General features: G+C 40.3%; 1 protein-coding gene across 1 annotated transcript in view; it reads right to left on the minus strand.

The window, feature by feature from the left end:
* Positions 1–14,998: 14,998 nt before the first annotated feature.
* The window catches only part of COMMD10 (COMM domain containing 10), an 80,376-nt gene continuing 69,097 nt past the window's right edge, over positions 14,999–26,277 (minus strand). Inside the window, exons 6-7 of the mRNA XM_015850003.2 lie at positions 16,173–16,232; positions 14,999–15,526 (exon numbers count right to left, since the gene is read on the minus strand). Of these exons, the coding sequence (XP_015705489.2) occupies positions 15,488–15,526; positions 16,173–16,232 (99 nt within the window). The 3' untranslated portion in view covers positions 14,999–15,487. The remainder of the gene's footprint in view (positions 15,527–16,172; positions 16,233–26,277) is intronic.

A 26,277-nucleotide genomic window follows, 5' to 3' on the forward strand; every position in this document is an offset into this window, starting at 1 on the left:
GGGTTGTTTTTTTTCTAGATTGAGGTAAAAATGTATTTCAGAAGAACTCATGCACTTGTTCATCTGCATTCCTAACTTAGCTTCTGTCCTTGTAACAGCCTGGGAGTTTAGACACAGCTAACATTGAGATACGAGTGAGAAGAAACCGAGCTGTTGTTTCTCCCATTAAAGACAAGCAATCACTCTATTAACATTGCTGGTTAGATGTACAGGGACTAACCAGACATCACAGCATGGAGTCTTCATTTCCAAAACATCCACTGGTGGTTGGACTCAATGATCTCTAATGTCCCTTCCAACCTGCACGAGACTGTGATATTTGCTGAAGATAGCAGTCTTAGAATCCTACAATCATACATTGATACACTCCTTAGAGCTGGAAGGGACCTCTGAAGGTCACCTAGTCCACCTCCCCAGCAATGCACAGGGACACCACAGCTAGATCAGACTGACCAGCATGGGTCATCTAAGGGGCAGAAATAGAAGCACAACCAGTGTAAATCTGAAATATCAAGGTTTTTTCTTGAAGTACACAAATGTAGATATACTTCTTCAGAAGGCCAACATACACCTTAGTTTTTGTGTTTTTTTGGTGTTTGTTTTTTTTTTTTTTTTTTGTGTGTGTGTAGGATCTGGACAGAAATGATGACAGTGCTAGTTCCAGAGATTAATGAATATAGGGCTCACCATAACAGTGAGCTTGTTGTCAGCTCCTAGTACAGAATGGCACCCAGATGAGATTTAGTAGTCAGAGCCCTCACTTCTGCCACCTTCCTTTGGGAAATCTGACAAGTGAGAAAGCAATCTGAGTGTCAAACAGTATTAATTCAGCATTGCTCACAAGATAATAGCACCCATAGGTCCCTTTCAGAACAAGCACTACTATGCTCTGTTGCTGTATGTGCAATGCTATCCCAGAAGTTAAGAAAGTCCCACACACAGAGAAAAATAACATCAAGCGCAAATAAAAACTGTTCTACCTCTGTGAATTATCTTTTAAGAAAAGAAAACTGAAATAACTATAGAATTCCTTTAAAAGATCTGGCAGGTGCTTAAGAGATATTTCTCTTAGACATCAAATGTAGTAGTGGGAGGGAAAAGAAGATGACTAATTTTTGTACAGATCTAAATAGTGAACTATTTGTCACCAATGGCCACAAAAATGGTGATCACAAACCACTGTTTTAGTCAAAGGAGTATTTTGATTGCAATGAAAAGACCTTCCAGCCTGCCAAGACTGAACAGACACTCCATCAGTGCAGCATAGGAGTTGACCACATCTTCATGGCCCATCCCATCTCTACATATAATTGCACTGACCTGACTGAGTTGCCATATTTCTCTTTGATTTGCTATGGAGCTTTCCTTTGGTATCCTTTCCTCAAAACATCCTAGGTGACACCAAACCAGATCCCCTAATAAGATTGGATACAAATTGCATAATCTCTGCTAGAAAAATAGATTCTTGCAAGCTCAATGGAACAAATCTGAACCACAACTGAATTTAAGCGCCACGGTTCTAGGATTTATATAGTAACAATAGAAATTCTCAGGTTTTATTATTTGTTTAAATACCACCAGCTGGTATTCAAGAAGAGGAATGATTACATCAGAAGTCTCTGGAGTTACTCCTCAGACCCCCTCAGACTGGAGATTAGGAACAGTTTCTTTCCCATGAGAGCAGTCAAGCATGGGAGGAGGCTTCATATTGAGGTGGTTAATGCCCTGATCCTGTCAAGAAAAAACTTGGATAATGTCTTTAAAAATGAACCTAAACTTTGGCTTAGCCCTGAAGTGGTCAGACAGCTGAACTCAGTGACATTTGTGGATCCCTTCCAACTGAACTCTATCCTCCTACTCTCTCAGACATCAAGCCCAATCTTCAGAAGCCAACCTGTTCAGTCAGTTTCCCTTGAAAAGAGTATCTGCATGGGGGAAAAAAAAATGCACCAAAGCAAACAAACACTTTGTTTCCCTTCCAATTTAGGCTCCATTTTATCTAATAAGGCAGACACTGAGACTGTAGTTTGCATAATCTGGCTTTTATGGATCAAAGAACAAATATTGCCTTGCCTTTGGATTTTATTACTGTCAGGGAACAGTTCCTCATGTTCTTTTTTTGCTTAAATTACTAGACACCACTGTCACATACTAACTTTAAAGGTTTTTACTGTGTTAAGGTCCACAGATGAAGCCTGGTGAAATTCAAAGTAGAAAACAATTTTTCATCTGCTTCTTTCCTCTGTTGACCATTTGACTTTCTTGATCCAACAGGGAATGTGAGTATTACCTCTATTTAAACTGATATAATGCCCTTAAAATTAATCTTAAAAGAGTAAGTAAAATCCTGTAACAGTTCAATCCTCCGCTCCATTTATTGGCTTTCTGTCAGCATTTTGGAGATCGCCAGATTCCTGCAACACTGATGTTTTTTATCTGTCTATCTCCACTTTATACAAACAACACTTAATAAATAACTTGATAGCATCTCAGTGATGGTGAGATCCTCTCAAATAAAAGTTCTCTGCCCTCCAATCTCTAACCCTACTCCCAGCTCCAAATCAGCAACAGACCCTGAGGGTTAGTGTTATGAATTGCTAGTAAAAAACAATTCAATTGAGCAGCTGAAGAAAATATCTGTTCTTGAGCAACAGAAGCTTAGATTTGCCCCAAGGTACTTTCAAGCCCTCTTTCTGTATGAAAGTTATCCCACTTGGACATTCCCCTAGATGGAGTCTTCTTGCTTACCATCAAACTTCAGTTAACAGGGCCAGTTTCTGCACATTTGTGAGCTTTGAGTGATTGTGCTGTGGCTATAAATTCAACCCGTCATCAAGTTGAATTCAGCTTCACAATCTGATTCTGTTTTAAACTTTAGCAAGGAGTTGCAAAAAAAAATCTTTGGGACTGAAATTTGATATGTTTTAACCTTCGTTCAGGCAGCTCTTGGTGTCTCTTATGAGAAACTTCTTTTAGTTTGTAACTTATATAATCTGGAGATGTCTCTCAGGGAGAAGTTGAATTACGATGATGGTCTAACACCTGATAGCTGCAATCTTGTAAAGCAAAAACCCCCTTCTTAGCAATCAGACTAAAAGTTACAAATAAAAGATGTGCAAATACTAACGCTGCAAAAACTTTTATGCCTCCTAGATAGCTGAACACAACAGGCTGGAGAATTAGATTTGCAAACAAAAGGACACATGCTTCCTATCTCCCATGCAACTCTCCTGACAATGAAAGAACTCCCTTTCCAAGAGCCAAGATTAACAAAGACTTCAGAAAAATCACTGCATCACGTTGTTGATTATTTACATTACAATAGTGGGTAACTCGGAAAAAATAGAGCAGGACTGCCTAGAATTTTTATACCCAGAAACCTATCACAATATGCTTTCCTGAAAAATAATTTCTATAGAAAATAACTACGTAAATGAGTAACATGAGAACAAGACAAGGTCATGACACAATAAAATCAGGGCTGGCATACAGAATGTACTAAATGATATGCCTTGAGTTAGAGAAATTAAGTGTCATCAGCTCCCTGTGGGAATGAAGACCAAGCAGGTGTCATAGATGGATTCGAGAAATGGCAGCTCGGAAGACAAATTTACGTACCGGGTAAACAAAGGGTTTTAACCAGCAGTCCATTCACATGGCAGCATGATGCTGGATTTCTCACCAACTTGCTCAGTTCACTCCTTTCTGGGCAGGCAAATCCTAAATCCAGCTCCTGGAGCATCAGAAACAGCTCACCCAACAGAATGGGGGACATATTATCCATCCTTTGAAGTCATCCTGCTACAGATGGGTTCCGGGGGGTTGGACTGGGGGGTTGGACTCGATGATCTCTAGAGGTCCCTTCTAACCCCTACAATTCTGTGATTCTGTGGGTGTTAGGAATATAAGAATTTACTAGACACCTATACAGTGGGTACAGAAACTGGTACCTATAGGGTAAAGATAAGAGGGGGAAAAAAAAGGAAGATGGACTATAAAGAGTAGAGTAGGCTGAAAAGGAAGAGAAAAAAATAATGAAAAATTCAGAGCTGGCCTAGTAGAGAACAAGGTACTGAAGTGCTCTCAAAAGTTTGTCATTAAATGAATCATCCATTTCCAAATGCCAAAATGACTGTGTCCAAAAAGCAGTTCATTAAGTGCCAGGTAAACACTGAGATCACTGAGCTTTTCTGATATTCTCTGAGGAATAATCTGACCAGAATTGCCAGCAATTAATTCAATACAGATGCATCTCTCTGAAGAAAAGCTAAGTACCGGGACACATCAGTGTGCGTGGATGCCCACAGACAAGAGTTCACCTAGCTCTGACACTGATGAAATGGAGGAAGATAAGGAAGGAACAGGCTCTGTCTGAATGATATTCAGTGTGCTGAATAATATGAAAAATATGTATTTTAAGCTTTGAGTAGCAGGCCTGTACAATGTGACTTTAGGGGGAATTTATCTATGCTTAATGCCTCACAAATGAGATTGGTATGACCAGTCTTCATCATTTCTAAGCACGTAAGGTGGATATGAATAAACTCAGCTTTGACATTGTGAGTACAGGTAAAGACAAGGCTTGAAGCAGCTCTTGCGAAATACTTCCATCCATTGTACCCACTAAACTATAGTGTTTGGAGGGAGGAAGAATGAGAAGGGCTCAGCTGACATCTGAATGAGGTTACATTAACCAGTGATTTGCTAATGCTGAGGAAGGCAATAAAAGAGCTTAGTTAAGCTAGCACACACAAAACTGGAATCAAAAGACTGACCTGAGTGTTTTTAGGATCGAAGTACAAGGAAATAGGTAGCTAGCTGGAAATGACAGCAGAGCACCCCTTTCTGGAAGCAAAGACATGCTTCCCTTTAGAAGCTGGAGATGTGGAACTGCAGTCTTGAGTTCTTAGATTGGCAACTAAAATGATATGCATCAAGTGAAACTACTGAGGCACAAAATATAACCTATTCCCTTGCACAGCTATATCAGTAAGTAGATAAACATACACTGAGACACACCAGGGTTCAGTACTGCTTAAAAACATGGTGTTGAAGTGTACTATTCAAGTGTACTATTAGAGCTTTGCAGTTTTATTTGGCAGCTTTACAAAGAACCTCTACATTTTTCAACTCATCCTTTGTTGTCACCTACATTAATGAGATCGCCATGATCCTGAAGAGTGTGAAGCACCTCTTTCTCTTGGAATACTGCGTACTACACAATGTGCAATAGCATGCAGAGCATTTTGCATAATACTTGAAGAAGTACTCATCCTACAAGGCGCAGAACTCAGACAAAGCATGCAGGGGAAGATACTGAGATCCATCTGTCACTGGATAAAAAAGGATACTCACCTAGAGATGTCTATGGCAAGCTCTTCAGCAGAGCAGTGGTTATCATTGCCTCCTACGCCAAACAAACATGGTGTGGCATGGAAATACCAAAATTAAAAGGTATATCTTTCTGAGAAAGTCGAAAGCTCCCTCGTAGGGAATATGCAGCCAAAAGGAGTATTATTCAGTTAAGGTGTTAGAAGATTTAGATGTCAGAAGCATCAGAATCTAAGGATTCTTCAACAACTGTCCTTAAACTTAATAGAATTTCTCAAATAACTGTCCCGGCAGTGATGAGGTTAATTTGCACTACCTACAAGATAATGAGGTACATGAACACCTAAATAGATTCATGCTGCGTGATACCGGACACCAAAAGACTTGACACCTCAATCAAACACCATGTCACAAATTCACTCCAGACAATTATGCCATTCAGATTTCTGAGTGTTACTCCTTGTTTCACTAAAAGCACCAAGCGAACATTGTCAGGTTCTAACTTTGGAATGCACAGAGACTGCCTGGAATATGTGCAGAGGCATCTTGTTAGCTCACTATCTCGCTGTCAGATCCTTCACAGCATATTCCATGAGAATATTTCAATCCAGTTCTTCACGTTTTTCATAATATGGAATTATTCGTATCATAAAACTGAAGATGTTCTGTATCCTTATCATTTGCTGATAAAAAAACCTATCAGTCCTGCAAGCTCAGCAGCTAGAATTTATGTTTATCTCGGTTATGATCATGAACTATAGCTGTTAGCAGGAAATTAAAATCTCTTGTGGAATTGTATCAAATCTATGCCTACAAAACACATCAGTGAAAAGTGCTGCTGATGTCTCTTCAGAGAATTTAACGTGACCATGCCACATTAATCACCTCTGAGGTAAAGGAATGACTCAGAATTGTTTTTCATTACCTTGTGTTTGCTTTTTCACTATTGCAAAAAATGCCCAGAGCAGGATCATGAATCATAAATCTTATAGGAGTTACAGGCAAGACTCTTGGCTGTTTTTAGCCATCCAGTGTTACATGCTGTCCATTTTCTTCTGAGTATGAAAATCCAGTTCAAATATATGCAACTTCTTAAGCACTGTGCTTTAACTTCAGTTCTAGGTTCTGTTCAACATCTTTATTGGCTGCACGATTAGAAGGAACTGGCTTTCAGATACTGTCTACCAAGTTCTCAGGGCAGAGCATGCTGACCTGTGGGGGGCATCTGGATGGGGATGAGTGCCCTGGAATCACTATACATGTCTGACAGCCTGCCACGTGGCAGTCTCATGACTTGCCCTTGCCCCTGACAATCAAAACAACACATATGCTTACGAAGAGCACAAAAACCTGAAGAGTTCAGACATAGAACCAGCACCTCCTCAACCAAATTGCAGCCATGCAGATAAATGAGACATCACTGACTGACCTGCAGCCCTGGAAGAGCAGGATGCTGCTGGATCCACGGTGGTGACTCTCTCCACTTTATAACCCATTCTCTAGAATTCTAGGGTTCTAGAGAATTTCTAGAATTTACTGTTGCTAACTTATCCATCTTCCCTGCATTCCTTAACTGCTTAGAATTTGCCATATACTGGTAGAACAACACTTGACACCGCTTGTGTCTTAATGTCACTCCAAGTATACATATCAAACCATCTCCTCCAACAACTGGAGTGAGACAGAGATGCAGTAAATGCAGCATCACTATCAGCCAAAGGAAGTGATTCTGTCACTATATTTAGCATTGCTGTGGCCTTGAATACTGAACGCACTCCCGGGCTCCACAATCTGATAAAGGATGTGAAGGTAACTGCAAGTGTCCAGAGGAGTGCAAGAAAGCTGGTAACAGGGCTGGGAGGTGGTGGTGGGCTGAGTGAAGAGAGGCTGAGGAATCTTGGGTTGTCCAGATCAGAAAAGGCCAAGCGGCCATCTCATTGCTCTGTGCAGCTTCCTGAGTGGGGGAAATGCAGAGGGAGGCACCAGTTTATTGTCCCAATAAACCAGTAACAGAACAAGGAGAAGCAGCACAAAATTGGACATTAGTAACACTTCTTTAGCATGAGGCTGATGAATCACTGGAACAGGCTTCCTAGGAGGTGGTAGATGCCCCATGCCTGTCGATGTTCATTTGGATAACATCATCTATATTACGCTTTAGCTTTTGGTTAGGTCTGAAGAGGAAAAGCAGACAGACTTTGTCATCTTTATACGTCCTTTCAAACTGAACTGTTGAGTTCTATTCCTGTTTCTTTGGACATGATGATCATGTCCTCATAGGTTTTAAACATAATCTAGATTAATTCCTCCAGACTAAGTTTATGCATATTTGCTTTCCTGTTGAATGACTGAAATCTACTGTGCACTGGTACTCAAATAAACAGTCTGTATTTGCAATTAATGGAAACATTATATTTTTGTTAATGCAGCAAAATCTCAGCAAGATCCTTGCTGTCCTTCAAAAGTGCACACCAACACAGATGCTAGTTCTCACCTTTCAGGATCCTTGCCAGAAAAATAGCATCTTGAAAAGTGATCAGGGTACATGTTACAAATGGGGAGAGAACATAAAAGCAAAATGGATTTGATGAGTGGACCACTGACTGGATAAGGAATTGGCTGGATGGTCACACTCAGAGTTGCGTTCAATGGCTCAGTGTGTCAGCAACAGGAATAAAAGGTAGACTGCAACCACAAAGATCAAAGGAGAAACTACCAAACTTGGAGAGAGGTTTCCAATAAAAGCACAGGAGCACCACAATCCTAGCTCATGATTTAACACGGCACATTATTCTTATGGGGGCTTCAGAAACGTTCTCAGAAATGTTTCTAAAATGTGATGGCTGGAAGATTAGAGGCGAGGGAAATGTAGGCATGTCTTTCAGAATTTATGCTGTTGGTAAGATCCATATCAGCAGGATTTCAGTCAACCTGGGAGGGCCACAGTCCTGTCAGTCACTGGGACTGACAAAACTCTCAAGTGTGGGTTTTTTAAATTTTATTTTATTTTTCCTAATGCAGAAGTAGGATAACAGCGCAGTCAAAGCACTAACTGATTTGAAACCACTGAACTCACTTGACCAAAGATAACTACGATGAAGGAACCACTCAGAAATAACAAGCAGAGTCATAACTTCAGCCGCGGTTTGATTTAGGAACAGCTATGAAATACAGAATGAAGCTCCCAGTTCATGCTTTCTGACCTTGTACACTGGAATAAGATTGATTAATAGGAAAGTTCCTTTCTCTCAACATGCTGAAATCTTTATACCACAGGGATATGACCTTTTTGCTCAGCTACCAGTACCCATTCATATCCTGGCCCTCCAGGAAGCTACTCAAGGGTAGATTTTATTCATCTAACATACAGAAACCTCCACCTTCAGCTCCTCTTTTATATTAACCACTCAAACTAAATCAGGCATGTTCAAGCCGTGGCCTGCAGGCTGCATGCAGCCTACCACAGCTTGCTGTGTTGCCCACCCCCTCCCTATGATTTAGAGGCAGCAGCTCTTACCTGCAGAGCAGCCCTGTGCACACATCCTTGGCTCAGCAATAACTGCCTGGTCAGAGCACTGATAACTCTGTGTTGACTGAAAGCAGGGCACAGGGAGGGCAGTGCTGTGCAGTGCTGACTCAGGTGATGGCACAGCTCTGTGTGCATCTCGATACACCGGCTAAATGCAGGGCTATGGACAGTGAAGGGTACGCAGTTGTGGTTTCTGTTTTGGTAAAGGAACTTGAAAACAATCATAGAATCCTTACAGTTGGGAGAGACCTTTAAAGGTCATCTAGTCCAACTCCCCTGCAATGAACAGGGACAGTCACAGCTTGATCAGGTGCTCAGAGCCCCATCCAGCCTAGCCTTGAATGTCTCCAGGGATGCAGCATCCACCACATCTCTGGGCAACCTGTGCCATTGCCTCACCACATTTATCATAAAAATTTTTTCTTATACCCCACTTAAATCACCCTTCTTTGAGTTTGAAACTCTTTCCCCTTGTCCTGTCACAGCAGACCTATCATTTAAAATCTGTCTGGCCCCAGACAGTGGCCAAAACGTACATATTTCAGTGATGAGAAAGATATTTAGCAATCCAAAATTGGGTTAATCTGGCTTTTTTAAATTGTAGAGATATTCATCTGCTCAGCCAGTGAGACGTTCAAGTTACCCGAGGTGCTCTAAGTTCTCTGTTTGGTGCTGTTCATGGCAATGGGTAAGAGATCCATTGTGCAGCTGAGCGTAAGTTCACAGAGGACACTGTATTCTGACATAAAGGTCTTCAGAGTATTTATGTTGCTCACTGCAGAGACAAAGAAATCAGTCAGCTACCAAGCAAACTTCTGATGTGCAGATGTAGGGTGACTGCCGAAAGGGTATGGGAACCTGCAGTCCAGTTGTAGAAGGAAATCAAAAGGAAACCATGTTCTTATTGGTGCTGCAGTAAAGAGCGCATGCAGTGTATGCTACCCAAATCAGAACTGAGAATGTTTCATTTCTAGTACCCTCACAGATGTACTCAATTCCTTTGTGTGAAAAATGGTCTGCTCTGATTAGTTTTCCTTTTTCAGTACTTACTTATTTTATCCATTATCCTGATTTTCTACAAAACTTGGATGACTGCCATTCATCCTGTAAGAGAAAGGCAGTGCACACAGCTCCAAAGGGATAAGTTCATGCTCATGGTCTTTTTTTCTGCACTGATCTGATGAATTTCACTCCTACTGTCCTAACCTGGATTGCAAAGATTATTTAGTTTGTTGCAAGCCACACAGCAATCATGTGGTGAAACAGGGATGATTTTATTCATGCAGAGAAAAGGATGACAGAGATCCACTATCACATGGTGCAGCTCCTCACTGAGACATTAGGGATTCACCAAGCTGCAGAGCACTCCTCAACTTCATTCCCCATGCAGAGGCAGGGGTAAAAGCACTGCTTGCCATAAAGAGTTTTGAATCTACTCTGGATTGAAGAGCTAAGCTAATAACTTTCATTCTGGGTTACATTCTCAGACTGGCCCAGCAGTCAGCTTCTCTAATCCTTTCCTCATTCACTGTTATTGAGGAAAAAGGCAGAGCTCACCTAACTGGCAGACTGAGGACAAAGCTAAGGCTTCCTGCTAAGCAGCACTCCAGTGCTCAGCAGTGAGTGTTGGGGAGCAGCTAACATGGTCCCTCCCTTGCTTTGCTCAGATTCATTCCCTGCTGCCTGAAAGGATACTGACTACTTCAAACACTTCTGAAACAGAAACAAATCCCATAGAGCAGGCCCTCTTCAAAATGCTTACTGTATATATTAATTGTGCAGTTGTAAGTCAAACTGCTTCCCCCACCCGCCCCCACATCTGCACTGCTTACTATGGAGGCAGAAAAACAAAGAACTGTATGATGTAAAAAACAGGGCATTCTAACACCACAAAACTACTAACATACTGTGCTCTGCCCATGAAATGCAGTTTTAAGTTGCTATACTACTGCACTTGTGGATAGGAATGACAAATTACAAACCAAGCTCTGCGCAGTAGCCCTTGGTGATAAACCTTCTGATACAGCATAGATGAGAGGAGTCTTGTTAGCAATGACCAGGGAGTGCTGCTTCTCCTCCCTTCATTTGTCCTGAATGACTAGAATGAATTTCAAATGGCAGGAGCTATTGCTCCAGCACATCCAACCCCATTAGTAGTCCTCTGCAACAGAGAGTGGCTGCTTGGGAGTGTAAATCTTTGAAGTCCATTATAGAGACAGATATTAGTTCTTTCAGATTTCCTTGACTCAGTGTTGTATATCAGCATACAGGGACAGTCCAGGCCACAGTGATGACAAGAAGGTAAATGAAAAGATGATGCACTTGAAGAGAAAAGGGAGATCATCCTGTGAACAGCCACTCAGGGCAGTTACACATCCAGTGTATGTGGAGCTCCACATTGGCTTCCTAAGACTTCAATAAATATATGAAACCTAGGAAAAATTTAACTAACCCTGTCGGCATCAGGGACAAAAGGTTCCTGAGTGCATGGCTCAATACACACAGACATGTCTGACTTGTAACAGACTGACAGAGCCTCCAGCTGTGTGAGAACAGAAATACTGAAGGAAGGAAGAGATCTAAATGCTTTAATTCACTTCAAAGATAGCACATAACGTCTCATCAACACAGGTAAGAAGTCCAGGGGAAATTCCAAGGGAACTGATTAATTACTATGGAAATGAGAAATCACTTTACATGAGAGTTGCAGCTAAGGGTGCCTTTATAGTTTGTTTTTATGAGACACCATCAACGGCATATCAGATAGAAGCACCACAGTTCATCCACCTAAATGAAGTCACTATTACTCAGAAGATCAATGTGACTGATCCATAGGAAAGGAACTTCCTCAAAGTGCCTCCAAACGTTGTTCATTTTCATTAGTCAAACAAGGGCTACGGAATGGTGAGTGATGTGATACTTATTCAGTGGGCAACAGGCGTCTGTCATTCCTTCACTGAAATGTGAGTGAATTCATGATTGTAAAATTATGATGTGTGGAGAATGTTTATGCAGAATGGCTTCATGAGAAAGGACATGAAGAGATTCCACTAGTTAAATTGTAAAAGAATGAACGTGATTAAAGACAAAGGTCTATTCTAGGGCCGATCACGGGCTAGGCAGCTGAGAAGAAATCAGGATGTGAAAAGACAGGGTATGTAGCTAAAGACGAAATATGTATCTAGAGGCAAGGACGGCCTGAGGGAAAAGCAAGATGTGTAGCAAGGTGTAGACAGAGCTGCAAAGAAAAAGTATCCATAAGACTAACCACAAAGGTCAGATGAAGTAATGTGTAACCCACCAATCCTGAGCTTTACTTTTGCAATACGCATGAACTTATTACTGATTGTATAAATGAGATGTTGTAACACCTAATAAACGAGACTTGTCTCCCGCGGTTACTTCCAACAATGATGTGCCAATACAGCCCAACAATGAAATGTTACTGCTGCAGATGGAAGTTTGTGAATATGAAATGGAACAAGTGCTCCAGGACAGAGCAACAGAGAGCCCACCTTCTGATGACAACAGATGCTTCTTCTCCCTTGACCAACTTAAGATGCAATGGTTTAGTAAATTACTCACGCTTTGAAAGAACATGACTTCAGAGACTTTACAAATCACACACTGCCAGGCAAGGGAAATGAGGTTGCAAGACAGAACTTGAAGCTGATTTGTCAATAAACCAAGGAAATAAAGTGGAATTTCAAAGCCTGCTCCACTGAACGAAAGCAGTTTTGGGGCTTAGTCAAAATTTGAGATAGTGAAGTTGTATTTCTCTGTCTTCCTGAAGAACTTCGTTAAGCAATCACAGTGCAGGCATTTCCAGACAATTCCTGTTTTGTTGAGAAAAAGAGAAATTTATGCCTGAAGCAGAATGGGGCAAAGACAATCTGACATATTTGTACCCTATAACCATTAGCACATGATTAGTACTGCTTCTGCTAAGCAATGTACAAATGGTCGTTCTGTCCCACGGTGGTGGTATTTTCTACGCAGATCTCACACAGCTCTTCATTTATGACCTGGAATTCCCAGCCTTCATGTCCAGGCAATACATAAGTCACCTGCAAGAGCAGATGAAAACCACATTCATTTTACAAATAATATCATCTTAAGCTTTGTATTTTGGTGCTTTGATGCTACTTTAAAAATATTTTCTACTAACTCTAGGTCAAAAATTCTCTTTTCTGCTATCCAAGGCTTTTAATTGGCTTTGAATAAATTTGAGGAGTCCACGGATTAGTCCAAAATACAGGGTGCAGTTACACACTTGGCCACAGGTTTCAGTTAACTCTGGCTTACTTTGTTTCTCCACTCGCACCTTCACATATAGCTAAATTTTTTCTCTATAATCAGCTCTTTGCTTTGCTTTTCTCTATTTTTTTCTATCAATATATATTTATTTCTGTCTCTTCCAGTGTGCTTCCTGCCTTCCCTGCAGGTTTCTAACTCCCAGATTTCATAAGTGGGCATATCCATTACTCTGTCCAGTCCTTTCTTCTTCTCATAGCCAACACTCATTTTCTTCCTGCTCTGTCTATGGCTTCTTTTTGACTGTTTTCACCCAGATGTGCCTGCTGGTTTGTCCAACGATTCCCACACTCTTCAGATCCTGCCTTCACTTCCTTCTCTAGGATTCATGTCTGGCTACCTAACCTCACACAATGTCCTGCATCCACACAGAGACATCCTTATGCTACTTCAGACATTACTTCATAGGGTATCAGAACCATAGAATAGCTTGGGTTGGAGGGGACATTAAAGGCCATCAAGTTCCAAACATCTGCTACAGGGAGGGATGACACCCACTTTCAGAATGTAAGTCCTGGTTCACAAGTAACAAAGGTAAAGCACTCACAAGGAGCATCCCAGCACCCCACAGACCGCCCCACAGGACCAACAGAGAAGCCTAGACTTAAGGCATCAAGTAGGGGACTTTCCTACCTGTGCTAATTGTGAGCTAGAGATGACATCAGCAGGGTGGTGAGACCTGAGGAAGGTGCAGGGGGATGTTCTCACCTGCACATATGTAGCAGCTGGTGACTCATGAGATCAGCAGAGCAAGTCACTGCTTGGGTAGTTAAGCACTGGAATATGCTCCCCAGGGAGGTGGTTGAGTCACCGTCCCTGGATGTGTTTAAGAGCCATTTGGATGTGGTGCTCAGAGATATGACTTAGCAGAGAGTTAGGGTACAATAGTTAGGCTGCAGTTGGACTTGATGATCTCTGAGGTCTTTTCTAACCTGAGTAATTCTATGATTCTATGAATGGCAAGACTGAGGATGAGCTGTCTGTGAGTGGGAGTGTTATATCCCTAGAAGATTAGGCAGTTTGGCAGCCAAGTTCATAAAATGTACAGGTCACTGTGCAGTGATGACTCATTTCTTCTTTCCAATAGAGTAACACCATTACCTGACAAGAACGGCACAGTTTCATATGGTATTTCCACTAAGAACCATGTCAAACCTCTTTTTCTCTTTGGTGCCTTTCACTCACACACAGTTTGTTAATGTCTTTACCTCCAGTATTTTAAAGAAGCAGCAGAATTTCTTAACAGAGCAACACAAAATGCTCCAAACAGCCCTGGAAAAGCAACCGAAAATCCCTCAAGGAGAAAAAGAGACATGCTAATAGTGAAGACTTACTCTTCCATTCACCTTTTGTGAGTCAGAAGAGTCACATTCTGCTCCTATTACCAAGGTGAGGCATTGGAGCAGCCCATCAATGGCTGGCAACAAACAAGAACTAAGATGACTTTCACCTTCTCATCCTGTTTGTTAACTTCTATTCATCTGGAACTAATGTGTAGAAAAATGACTAACTTGGCCTTTAAGTAAACGTACTTTATTTCTTCCTGTTACCTGTAAAATCAGTGGTGAGCACCATCGGGAAGGATGAACAAATTGCTCAGAAATACAGTTGTAAGACTATTTTAGTGTTCTTCATTACATATTCCAAGCTTTCTCTTCCCACTTACACTTTACTTACTTATTCACTGTCATACATGCAGTGCTAAGAAGCTGTATTTACTCTCAGCGTCGAAAGCAAACTCTGAAATCAGTGACATAATCAATTATTTAGAAACTGTCGATTAAAATTAACAGAGATAATAAAATTAAAGCAGGACGATCACAATCCATTTGTAGATTTAACATTTATTTTCACAAAGTTGCAGTAAGCATTACCTCCTGTGAGAATAACAGTTCAAAAGGACAGAGATTTTATCAGCTGTGTACTTTCTTACTACCGTTACTACCAAAGTTTTACATTGTTTTTATGTGTAAAAAATAGTTCTTGTTTTTGTTTTGTATCACATCTAAGAGAGAAAAAGAACAACCAACCAAACAACGAACAACAGCAGAACTGTGAGACAGGGCAGCATTCTCTTCTTTCTTCTGTAAGTAAAGCCACTTTTTATAATTGCTCAGAAAACAAAAGAATGTCCATTACAATCTTAACAATGATTTATCTCGGCTAATGTTACCGCTTTAAAAGGAGATAAGCCATATAATTTTACAGGAAGCAATCCGCTGAATCCTTCAGTAAACACAGCTTGGCAATCTATCTTCAATTCAAAATAATGAGGTGGCAGGAGTGTGGTGGAGAAATAAGTCTTCAGAAACATCACGTAAGGGAATCCAGCTGTGCCTGTATAGTTTCCAGCTATTTAAAGGAACAAAAAGGGGGAAAAAAAACCAACCCTCTATTCATATACGATATTATTTAGAAACATGCAAACAAACAGAAATATATATATATCCCAATGTCTTCAACTCTGCATACTAAATCTAATCATAATGCAACAAAGAAGACTTGTACTCATGAATGTTTGTTTTTACATGAAGTTATTAGAATGCATTGCTGCAGCTTAAATATTCAAATTTTAAAGAAACAGTTGTCTAAATACTGCCTTTTTTACATGCACAGATGTTTTGCTGAGAATTTCCAACGCATAATAATAAGGTAAAAGAACAATAAGAGTTTATTTTGACTGGATGATAAGCCTGGCATTTCAACACAGCACAAAGATGCTCCTTCCATAGAGCTCCTTGTTGTTAATCATCAGCTGCTCCTCTAGACCTAGCCACCAGGTATGATTACAATGACTCCAGCACCTGCCTACTTCAAATTTGAATGCATGGAGTTTTCTTGAAAATACTTTCTGTGATCAAACAAATCCAACAGCTTTAATTAAAATTGGATCCACTTTCCTTCCAGTTTCATTAGACTTAATTCATATAGGCAATACTTCCTGCTGAGCAGCATAAGGTGTTTACAAAGGAACTACAGTATTGTAAAATCTACAGACCTTGTTATAGAACTCAAACAGCTCCTGGTGACTAAATTCCACAAACACTTTCTTCAGGTTCTGCAAAGGAAAAAGAAAAGAAAGGAAAGAATAAGCATTTTTGTTTTCCTTTGAAATTCATTAAGCCTAGTGTGGGTTTAAGCCATATGAAAGACAATGGTTGCAACAGTTAATTTTCCTTCCACTCTCTACAACATCCTTCAAAGACACATATTCCATTTTAGTGATGAATTCAAGTCCATGGGTAAATCTGTTCTCCTGCTGCAAAGAATAATAATAAAATATCCGTTTAAAATGATTTTGTTACCTAATTTGTAAGTCACAGATAAAAATGAAGGATTATATTCATCTTGCTCAGCAGTCCATCTAAGATCTGGTAAATAACATCATGAAAAATCTGTGGTGTATTTGATTGAACTTGCACAGCTACTAACATACTGTGCATTAGGCACAGAGTTAATAATAACTTACATTCATTAATCTAACAGTCTAACAGTTACAATCTTAGTATGCTGATATTGCTACACTCAGATTCAGCCAAAGTTAACAATTAACACAATAGCTTCAAAGCAGTCCTGAAACAGTAAAAAAAAAAAAAAGCAAAATATCACAGCTGATAGAAATGACTGTGAATAAAACAGATGGCAGTAATAATAAGCATGCATGTGCTGATGCCTGCAGAAGTGGGGGTTAAATTAAAGCCTCTATCCTGCTTAACTTGCTTGCGTGAAATAGGTAGTTTAATGCTTGCTACTTTCAATCATAGTACCATTTCATCCAGGCTGTTTCTAGCCTGTTTCTAGTTTGCTTTGTCACTTTCCTTCTTTTAAAATACATGTGTAAGTATTACTGCACATTGTCTGTGTTGTTGCTAGACTTTCCATTGCTTGGAGGCATTTCTAAGGATCACAGTTGCGCTTCTATTAATACTAACAAGGATCTGTGAAAAACTGAATTTGTGGACCTGTCTGCTCTCAATATATCATTAGTTGGAAAAACGTACACCCACTAATTTAGCTGAACTCGTACCAACCTAATGTACCACTTAAATGATTAGAAAAATGCTTATTCAACAACTCTGCTTCAATCAGCAAAGACAGTTTCGCATACGGGCAAGGCTGTGGGCCAGATTCTGTACACTCTAACAGCGATGCGAGTCTCAAGTCAAATAAAGCTGATGAATTTGGCTCCTCAAACTCACAAAAGCAGCAGAAGCCCTGGGAACGCAGGATAGGTACTGTCTGGTGCCCGTTCCAAAAACAAACTATAAGACACAGGAAAGGGATAAAATGACTGGGGCCAGCCTGTCTGGTGCAATTCCTTCTCCTCGCTCTGCAGAAAGAAGGATCCTTTCCAACAATTTCAGGAAGGCTACAAAAGCCTAGAAAAGGACCAGTGATTTGCATGAGAGACCAGTCTTCGCCCTCTGGGAAAGAACAATGCAATTCTGGGAATGGTATGGTGAATACAAAATAAAACTACTAGAACAGCAGTTCCCTTTGCCATGATTCCAGCTGATTCTCCCTCCAAGAGGCATAATGCAGTGACAGGGAAGTAAAAGCATTTTTAAACTCATTCTACCAGCTAAGAAACAAAGAGAAAGCAAACAAGTGGTTTCTTCAGAAAGGAAAGGGGGGAGAGGGAAAAAGAGAAAACACATGAATAGCAAATAGTCTGAGTTTTTGGCATTTGAAGCTCCTGAAGGATTCTGGTATTTGAATGGATGTAAAACTGAAAAGAGAAGGTTCGTGATAAAAGAAATATATATATCTTAAAAGTTCATCAGTTCCAATCCATCAAGCCGTGGTTATCTCCTGCATAGCTTCTGGCAGATTGCTGCTAGATTTCAGTACAACTCCTGCACGGGCAGGCTGTGTGTGTGACACTTCACCCAAGCACAGCATGACCCACTAGATCTTGTTTCCCCAAGCTCCATGTATCCACCAAGACTGACATCTTCTGGTTCTACCTTACACCAGCAAGCAAGATCAACTTCTCATACATTATGAAATACATTGAAAAGCTTGTCTTTCATATATTTTTCTAAGCACACTTAACTGGTGTAAGCTACCAGTTAGAGCAGGCAAACAAAAGAAGTGTATCGTTTTAATTCAGGTTACTTTGAAACTGCAAAAGCAATCAGTAGGCATGCAAGCAGACTATGATCTCTCCCCTTATTATTTAACAGTCACAGTCTGATGAACAAAACAAAACTCACATTTCATTGTGGCAGGGGAACGTCTGAGGAGATCCAAATGAAAACAGGCAGTCTGTCATTTTTTGGTAGCCTGTTTCTGAGTTTGGAGTGGGTCAATGGGAGAGAGGGTATAGCAGTATTTTACAAGACATATGATGCATATGAACCTAATTCTCTGCTAAAATAGAACTGTTTCTGTATGTAAAAATTTCACAAAGCACGGTGCTGAAGTGTGGCAACAGCTGAAACAGTTCTATTCAAAACATGTATTTCTTACTAGCATTAATCCCTCAAGGAAGTGTCAAAAGATCATTGTTACTTTGTTAGAAGTTTTTACTCATACCACAAAACCAGCATACCACAGATCTGGGATTGCCATGACCCAAACACAACATCTTGGCCTTCCTGAACCTCCCTGCATTCTCATGGGACCACATTTTGTAGTCTGGATGGTGTTCCTTCTTTCTGTTGCGACAAAAGCATCACACAGTAAGGTGTCATCAGTAAAGTTGTGGAGGATACACTCAGTTCCACTGATAAAAACACTGAAGAGCACTGGTCCCAAAACAGACCTCTGGCACACACCACTCGTGACTGGCCTCTCCTTGAACATATATTCACTGACAATAACTCTGGCAATTTTGATATAAGGATGTGGTACAGGACCACGTCAAAGGCCTTGCACAAGTCCAAGCAGACAACATCAGTGGCCCTTCCTTCGACCAATGCCATCACTTCATCATAGCACACCAACAGATTGGTCAGGCATGATCTGCCCATGGTGAAGCTGAGCTAGCTGCACTAGCTTCTCGGATCACCTCCTCATCTAACATTTGCCCAACCTTCACATCACTCACCAGTTCTTCAATGTCAATGAAGAGCAGGTCTAGCAGGGCACCGCCCCTGGTAGGCTCTCATACCAGCTGCGTAAGTAAACAACCTTCCACACACTCTAGAAACCTCTTGGACTGCTTCCTCTGTGCCATATTATATTGCCAACATACACCAGGGAAGTCCATCTCTTCATCCTGATTAGGAGGACTGTAACGGACCCCCACCAAGATGTCACCCCACAGGCCTTCCCCCTGATCCTTACCCACAGTTGCTCAACTTTATCATTCCCAACCCCAAGCTCTTCAACATCAAAACAATCCTTAATATAAAGGGCTACACCACCACCCTTCTTTCCTCCTTTATCCCTTCTGAAGAGCTTATAACCATCCATCACAGCACTCCAGTCATGGGAGCAGTCCCACCATGTTTCAGTAATTCAGTTTAATTCCACCTAGCTTCAGGACTGGCTTTCAATGCATTTCTGTACTTTTTTAGAAGTATGTGCTCAAAATGATTACGTATCTAGGATATTGCTAAGGAACTTAACATAGGCACATTCCTAATCTACCTCAAGCAATTCTGCTCAGATAAGGATACAAAACTGCCAAATGCTATTGTTTTTTTCATCCATAACTAAAATGTAAGATAAAAACATCACTTTGACTTTACTGACTTAATTAAATGTCTCTGTGTGCAGACGAGTCTCAACCTATTTATGAAAGCTGTAGTTAAGCTGCCTTCTTTTATCTAAATATGCAGGTTTTCAGATTCTGTGTCTGACCTAGTACGTGTTTCCCAGAATATACATAAGAAAACTATAATTTCCGGGATGTCTAACTTATTTTTCTATCAAGTATATCATTCACTTTTATTCTTTCCTGATAAATTTCTGTATTCCCCTGCGCCTTTACTCATCACTTTCACTCTACTTTTTCCCTCATTTCTGCCTTCTCATTTTATTTTTGCTAATAACTTAGTGTGAAAGAAGCAGAGTTTATTCCTACTGTCACTCCCAGCAACTCTAACACATTGCATCCCAAACCTTGCGGCACTAAAAGTCTCGTCTCCTAGTTTTGAGTTTTACTCCTGAAGATGTCAGCTTCATTGCATCAGAGAAACATACTTAAGGAGAGATGCTTATTTTATCTTAAATAAAATAAAAAAAGAACTTAAATGCTAATTGTTAATTCTTTGGACAATGTGGAGATAGGCTTTTTGTCTGATTCAGTAACCAAGAACAGTGGTGTAGGGACAGCACTGGAGCAACATTCTCAAGTAGCACAGCTAACGAGTTAGTTGATCTGCAGACTCAGCTAAACGAAGTCACTGTTATATTCACAGAAAAACCAAAACCAAGTCTCCTTGTCAAGTACAGGGAGGATAAAGGGGTGAGAGGCCTCAGTGGAGACAGAAAGAAAAGCAAGATCAAAACTTCCTATTCCCATCCAACATTAATCTACTGTTTAATACACGCTTAACTTACAACCACTGCCAAACCATTAGGTAAATTTTTAGCTGAAAATAATCACCAGCACAAAATGATGACAATTGAAGTATGTGAGATGTACAACAGACACTCCAATTTCACACTGCCGTGGCTAACAACTTATGTTAAACATGAATAGTTTCTTGATGCAAAATGTTACAGTGCAAACCTTGCAAAAACAGCTTTCCCTAGAATATCTCAGAAAACAGAGGCAAAGGCCTGGTTAAAATCAAAGTGTGGGTTTTTTGCTTTGTTCATTTACTTGCTTTTTAAATCTAATGATCTAAATACTTCTATTTTAATGTAACACTCCAAAAGGTCTTTTTACTAATGACAGTGTTTTGTAGCCTTTTTTATTGCCCAGACATACCCTACACACTTAATTCTCCCACCTCATGCACATACATGCAGCAAGGCATTAGGAGTTATAAATAAAAGGCAAACTTCTAGTTTGGAAGCTAACTGGAAGGTGAAAAACTGATACTGCTATCATAGTTCTCAATTGCAAAGTTATGACTACTTTTACTGCACTGAAAAACAAATGCCAAGCATTCCAAAGCAAACAGATGGAGGGACAGGTTGGTGTACATCTAAATGTCTACTGACAAGGATAATGCTCTCTCACCAAGCACACGTAAAAAAAATGACAGTACATTCAAGTTTGTTAACAGTAGCAAGCTGAAGCAACACACATCCCCATCTCCATATCTAATACAGCCTTCAGTACTATCTTGGGCCACTTACAAGCCATGTTCAGCAGATTAATACTTTCATATTTGCTTTTCATTGTCCAATTCATTTTCATTAGACATCCTTAATGTCCCAGATGCAACAGAAGAAGATAGACAATTCAACTAAGCATTTTACAGCCAAATTCATACGCATATGCACCCCTGTTGATTCCTAGCAGTCCACGTTTCCCTGTGGACATATCAGTGTCTGAGCTGCATTAGTTCAGAATTCCTTTAAATTTTCTTGTACTCCGGAGAATGAAGCGTTTGCTCAGGCACATACAGATGGAAAGAGGGTCATGAGATGTATCTCACAGAATTTATCAGCTAGCTTATGCTGCTCAGTCAGAAAGATGAACTGTAGCAAGGTGAGAAAAGCAGATGTGTTAAAACAGACCTGAAAGCACACCCAGTCCTTAACTTTCCGCACACAAGAAACAGCAATTAAAACAACTTCACACCCTACAACAATAAATGGATGTAATTTAGCTAAGGGATACAGCAGAATACTGGAAGTTAAACACCAGCTTATGTTTTCAAAATTGCACTTCCTTCACAATCGTTAAAAAGATAAATAAATGTGAACTTCAAACTTTATTCTTATTCCAAGCTTATTTTCATCTGCAATGTCAGTTGCAGAGAAAGAAAAACATGCCTTATTGAATTACATGCATTTTCAAGTCTCAGTGTGTAACTGCTACAAAACAGAGCATCCTTCATACTAACCAACTCTCTTCAACATTTAGTCCATGTACATACAGTGTTCTCCTTTTTAAAGTGGTATTTCCTTTTCAAACAAGATTCCTTGTGGTGTTCATGAAGACCAAAATCAGCAGCACCATAAGGATGTCTCTCCCTCCCTCCTCAATGTCTTTCTAATCTCCCCACATGAAGTTCTATGCTGATTCCTGAGATCTCATTAAGCATTACTGGAAATGGTTGGTTTGGAGAAATACAGACAAATGAACTTACTCCAGCAGACACAAGAACACAAGAATTCATGGAAAGCACCTGGAATAAATGCATTGCACAGACCAGTAATGAACAGCAGGAATGTGGAGACCTGCAGAATACCTTTCATAAATCTAAATAGCAACAAGAACTGTCACTTGTTTGCACTTACAGGAAGCTTTCTTCTTCCAAACAGCTGTATCCAGGCAAAGTGCTACTTCATCTTAAATGTATAGGAATTCACATTCCTATTAACAATATGTTGTTATGTTGGCCACTTTTTAGAATACTTCTATGTGGAAAATCTCTTTGGACTAAAAATTTATGCTTGCGGAGTTGTCATTTCTACACAAAGATTATATGAAATTCCTCTGAAAAAAAAACCTTCTACTAAAACATCAGAGTAAACAAAAACATACTTGGGAGAAAACAGGCGTTACGTGCGTCAGCGCAATCTCATCACAACAGGCCTTTTTCCTGGTACATCCCTTTCTGTTCTAGGAATGAAAAATGGCTCACAGAAGATCTGTGGAAAGTTTGACTTCCTTCTTTCTGCTCCGTATTTCATATATACCCCTCAGACGTTTTTCCCTTTTTTGGAGATCATATGTATGTCTACAGTGTACACTAGTCCTCACCCAGGATTAATCACTAGCAGCATAAAGCATCTGTTTGCACAAATGTATCACTGTAATTTCAGGATTCAAGAGGAACATATGTAGGTACATTTGCCAAATATAACATCCAAGAAAAGATGTATTTTAAAATTGCTATTTTCTTCCACTAATGGGAAAAACAGCCTTTGGAAAGACACACTGCTGCATACTGCTAATACAGTACGAAGTTTGGAACAATCGGAATAGAACTCTCTTATTTATTCAGAACTCAGCTTTCACCACTATCTCTTTTTATTCCTGAGAAGAAATTAAATTATTTGCTCTATTGTTTTGTGGCGTAACTTACCATAGAACTAAAGGCATATAAACATATGTTCATGAGTAAATATTAAATGCAATGCTAGTCTAGCATTACCATCTGAGCATTAGAGACTCAAAAAATGACAGCTGCAACCTGGATAAGTATTTGAGGATGATGAAGATCAGCCTTGGAGCATCAACTGCAGATCAAGATACCTGATGATATATAGATACATGGCAGACAAAACTTCTACATCAAGGAGAGCAGCTCTACACTGCAGACTGAGCTGCTTGCTCGTAGCTGGCATGATTAACACAGAGGTACTAAACTCTCATGTTCATAACAGACACGCTTCTAATGTTGGATATGAAATAAGCTGGACTTAGTGAAAGCTCACACTGTGATCCAAACTGCTCAGTGAGCTGCCCCATAGGTCTGCAGCAAAACCCACAATAAAGTCAGTGTCCATGACAGGAAGCTGAGATTATTGTGGTCTCTATCCGCATCTAAAGCAACTGCTCTGAGAGAGATTTTATATGGTATAAACCATTCAGCTGAGGATCATCTCAGAAGGCTTTAGACGAATGGCGGAAGCTGCTATCTTTTAGTAGTGTCAGCTCCTAAGCCTACCCGGTTCAACAAGATACTGCAGTGCTGCATTGTTTTACCACAAAAGCCTTTCTTCACCACCAGAAAATCTATTATTTGTACTGAGGAACATGAAAAGAGGCCAGATAAAAGAAACCGGCAGCGAGAAGGAATATTTAAGAAAACACAGATTCATGTGAAATCAGCTCAACTGATGTGAAAATACCCTTCCCAAAAAGCCTGCTTAAATACCATCAAAATGTCAATGTTACACAATTTGTACATTAATTCTTTTGTACAGGATGGGTCAGTTAGACTATCAGTAATATGGATTTTGTTAGGTAGCAAGATAAAGATAAAACACTTTCTGTTGTTGCTGTTCTGCTAAAAGCACATTTGTGGCTGTCAGCAAGCAGGGCTCTGATCTCCCAGCCATTCTTGTTGTGGGCAGCACAGAAACCTCAGCTGCTGACTGGGGAGGAAAGCCATGCAGGGCAGGCGATGCTAACTACTAGCCTCATCCTCCAGGGGATCACAAACTGACCTCTCAGAGAATGGCACTGCTTGAAAGTGATGTATTTTTTGTGTTTGAAGTCAGCTTGTATTTTTACTATACTCTGAGAAACAGGGTAGAGGAGCAAGAAGCAAGACTGCCTCTGTGAGCAGAGCCCAGCACTGCCCTGTCTCAGGACAGACCAGGTCCAGAGGCTCCAACAGGGACTCACCATCACCAGCACTGAGCTGCAAGTGATGCTAGGTGCTGGGAGAGCAATGGAAGACCACTGTACAATAGCAGCTGGGAGACTGCAGTGAGGAATGCGAGAGGAATAAGCCCTGCAGGCACCAAGGGCAATGCAGGAGGTGCTCCAGGCATGGAGCAGAAGTTCCCTGCAGCCCAGGACAGACCCATGCTGGAGCAGGCTGTGCCCTGCAGCCCATGTGCACTGTGCATATATATGATATGCTACAATATGAAACAATATAAGGGCTGCTCCAAAAGTTATGCCTCCTGTTTTATTATGTTTGCCTATAACATCAGAGGCAGGTGTTCGTGGTATGGCAGTAGAAATTGAACCTTCCTGCCAATATTCCATTCCATGTTGCTGCTGCGTGACAGATGGCAGTAGAAGGGCAGTCTGACAAAATGGTGTCTGACATAGAAGATGCAGATGAAGCAAAGGTGTGGAGGTTTTCCTCTCTGCAGATAAAATCTCACCCACTGACATTCATCAGTGCATGCTGGACATTAACAGAGATCAAGCAGAGGATGTGAGCACAGGGTAGATGTGGATGGCATGTTCAGAAGGGACAACAACATGAAGGACAAGTGGTGTTCAGGATGGCATTGCAGGCTGTTGTTCATCACTGTCAAAGGTGCACAGCCAGTGACTATCCTGATAAGCAGTGTTTTGTAGCTAAGAATTCAACCCACCAAATATTTTTCATTCTGCTCTTTGTAATGTAACTTACATGGAAATCAACTGGAGGCATTACTTTCAGAACAACCTGCGTATAAGAACAGAACAGTCTCTTCTGATTATGGCTGTAAAATCAAGACTTGCTTTTCATTAACAGCAGCCTACAAATAAAAAGCACCGACGTTTTGCTCTTTTTTTTTTTTTTCACTGCAGCGTAACAGACCAAAATGGAAGGTGTTCCACTGAACAAGAAGGAAACGAACACTTCATCATAGAAAAATCCACACACAAAAAAATCTCTTTTCCAGTTTGTCACTAAGATTTACACGTAGTTTAAGGCAGCAAAAATTTGCTGTTTGGATTTCACGCAATCAAATTTCATCACTTCATCACGTTTCTGAAAAATTATTAGTAGGCTGATACAGTGTGTGAACTCTTATTGCTTGCAAAAAAAGCTGGACAGGCTACTATGGATAGAAGGTAGTCCATGTGCTTTGTAAGTGTTTCCACATACACTGAAGATGAAATCAAACCACTAACCCAAGGTTTCTTTCAAAGCCAGAATATTAATATACACACAGGAAGAACTACCCTCTTAGGAAAGGAAGAAAAAAGTTTTGGCTAACATAAGCAATTTGAAAGAGGGTATTAAATTCTTTTTTATTTTCATCATGTCTCTATGCAATTGAATTATGGCTCATGCAGGTTACCCTAGAATGACGGTTTTTAATAAAAAACATGTTCTTCTTAACACAGGACTTAATTCAGTGAGAGAAAACTGTGGTGCTTGTGCTAAAATACTCTGACCAGATTAAAATTACATCAACTAAGACCGAAATAATTTGTCTTTCTTCTTCATCATTCACAGGCTCTTTACTCTAAAGCTACTGTCTATTTTTTTGCATATTTTTCCTAAGAAAATAGAGAAAGTAAGGAGACTGAACTAGCTCAAGTTCACCTTGGGCATACATCAGGAGACAGA

This window comes from Coturnix japonica, chromosome Z (assembly GCF_001577835.2).
Source record: "Coturnix japonica isolate 7356 chromosome Z, Coturnix japonica 2.1, whole genome shotgun sequence".
Taxonomy (NCBI): domain Eukaryota; kingdom Metazoa; phylum Chordata; class Aves; order Galliformes; family Phasianidae; genus Coturnix; species Coturnix japonica.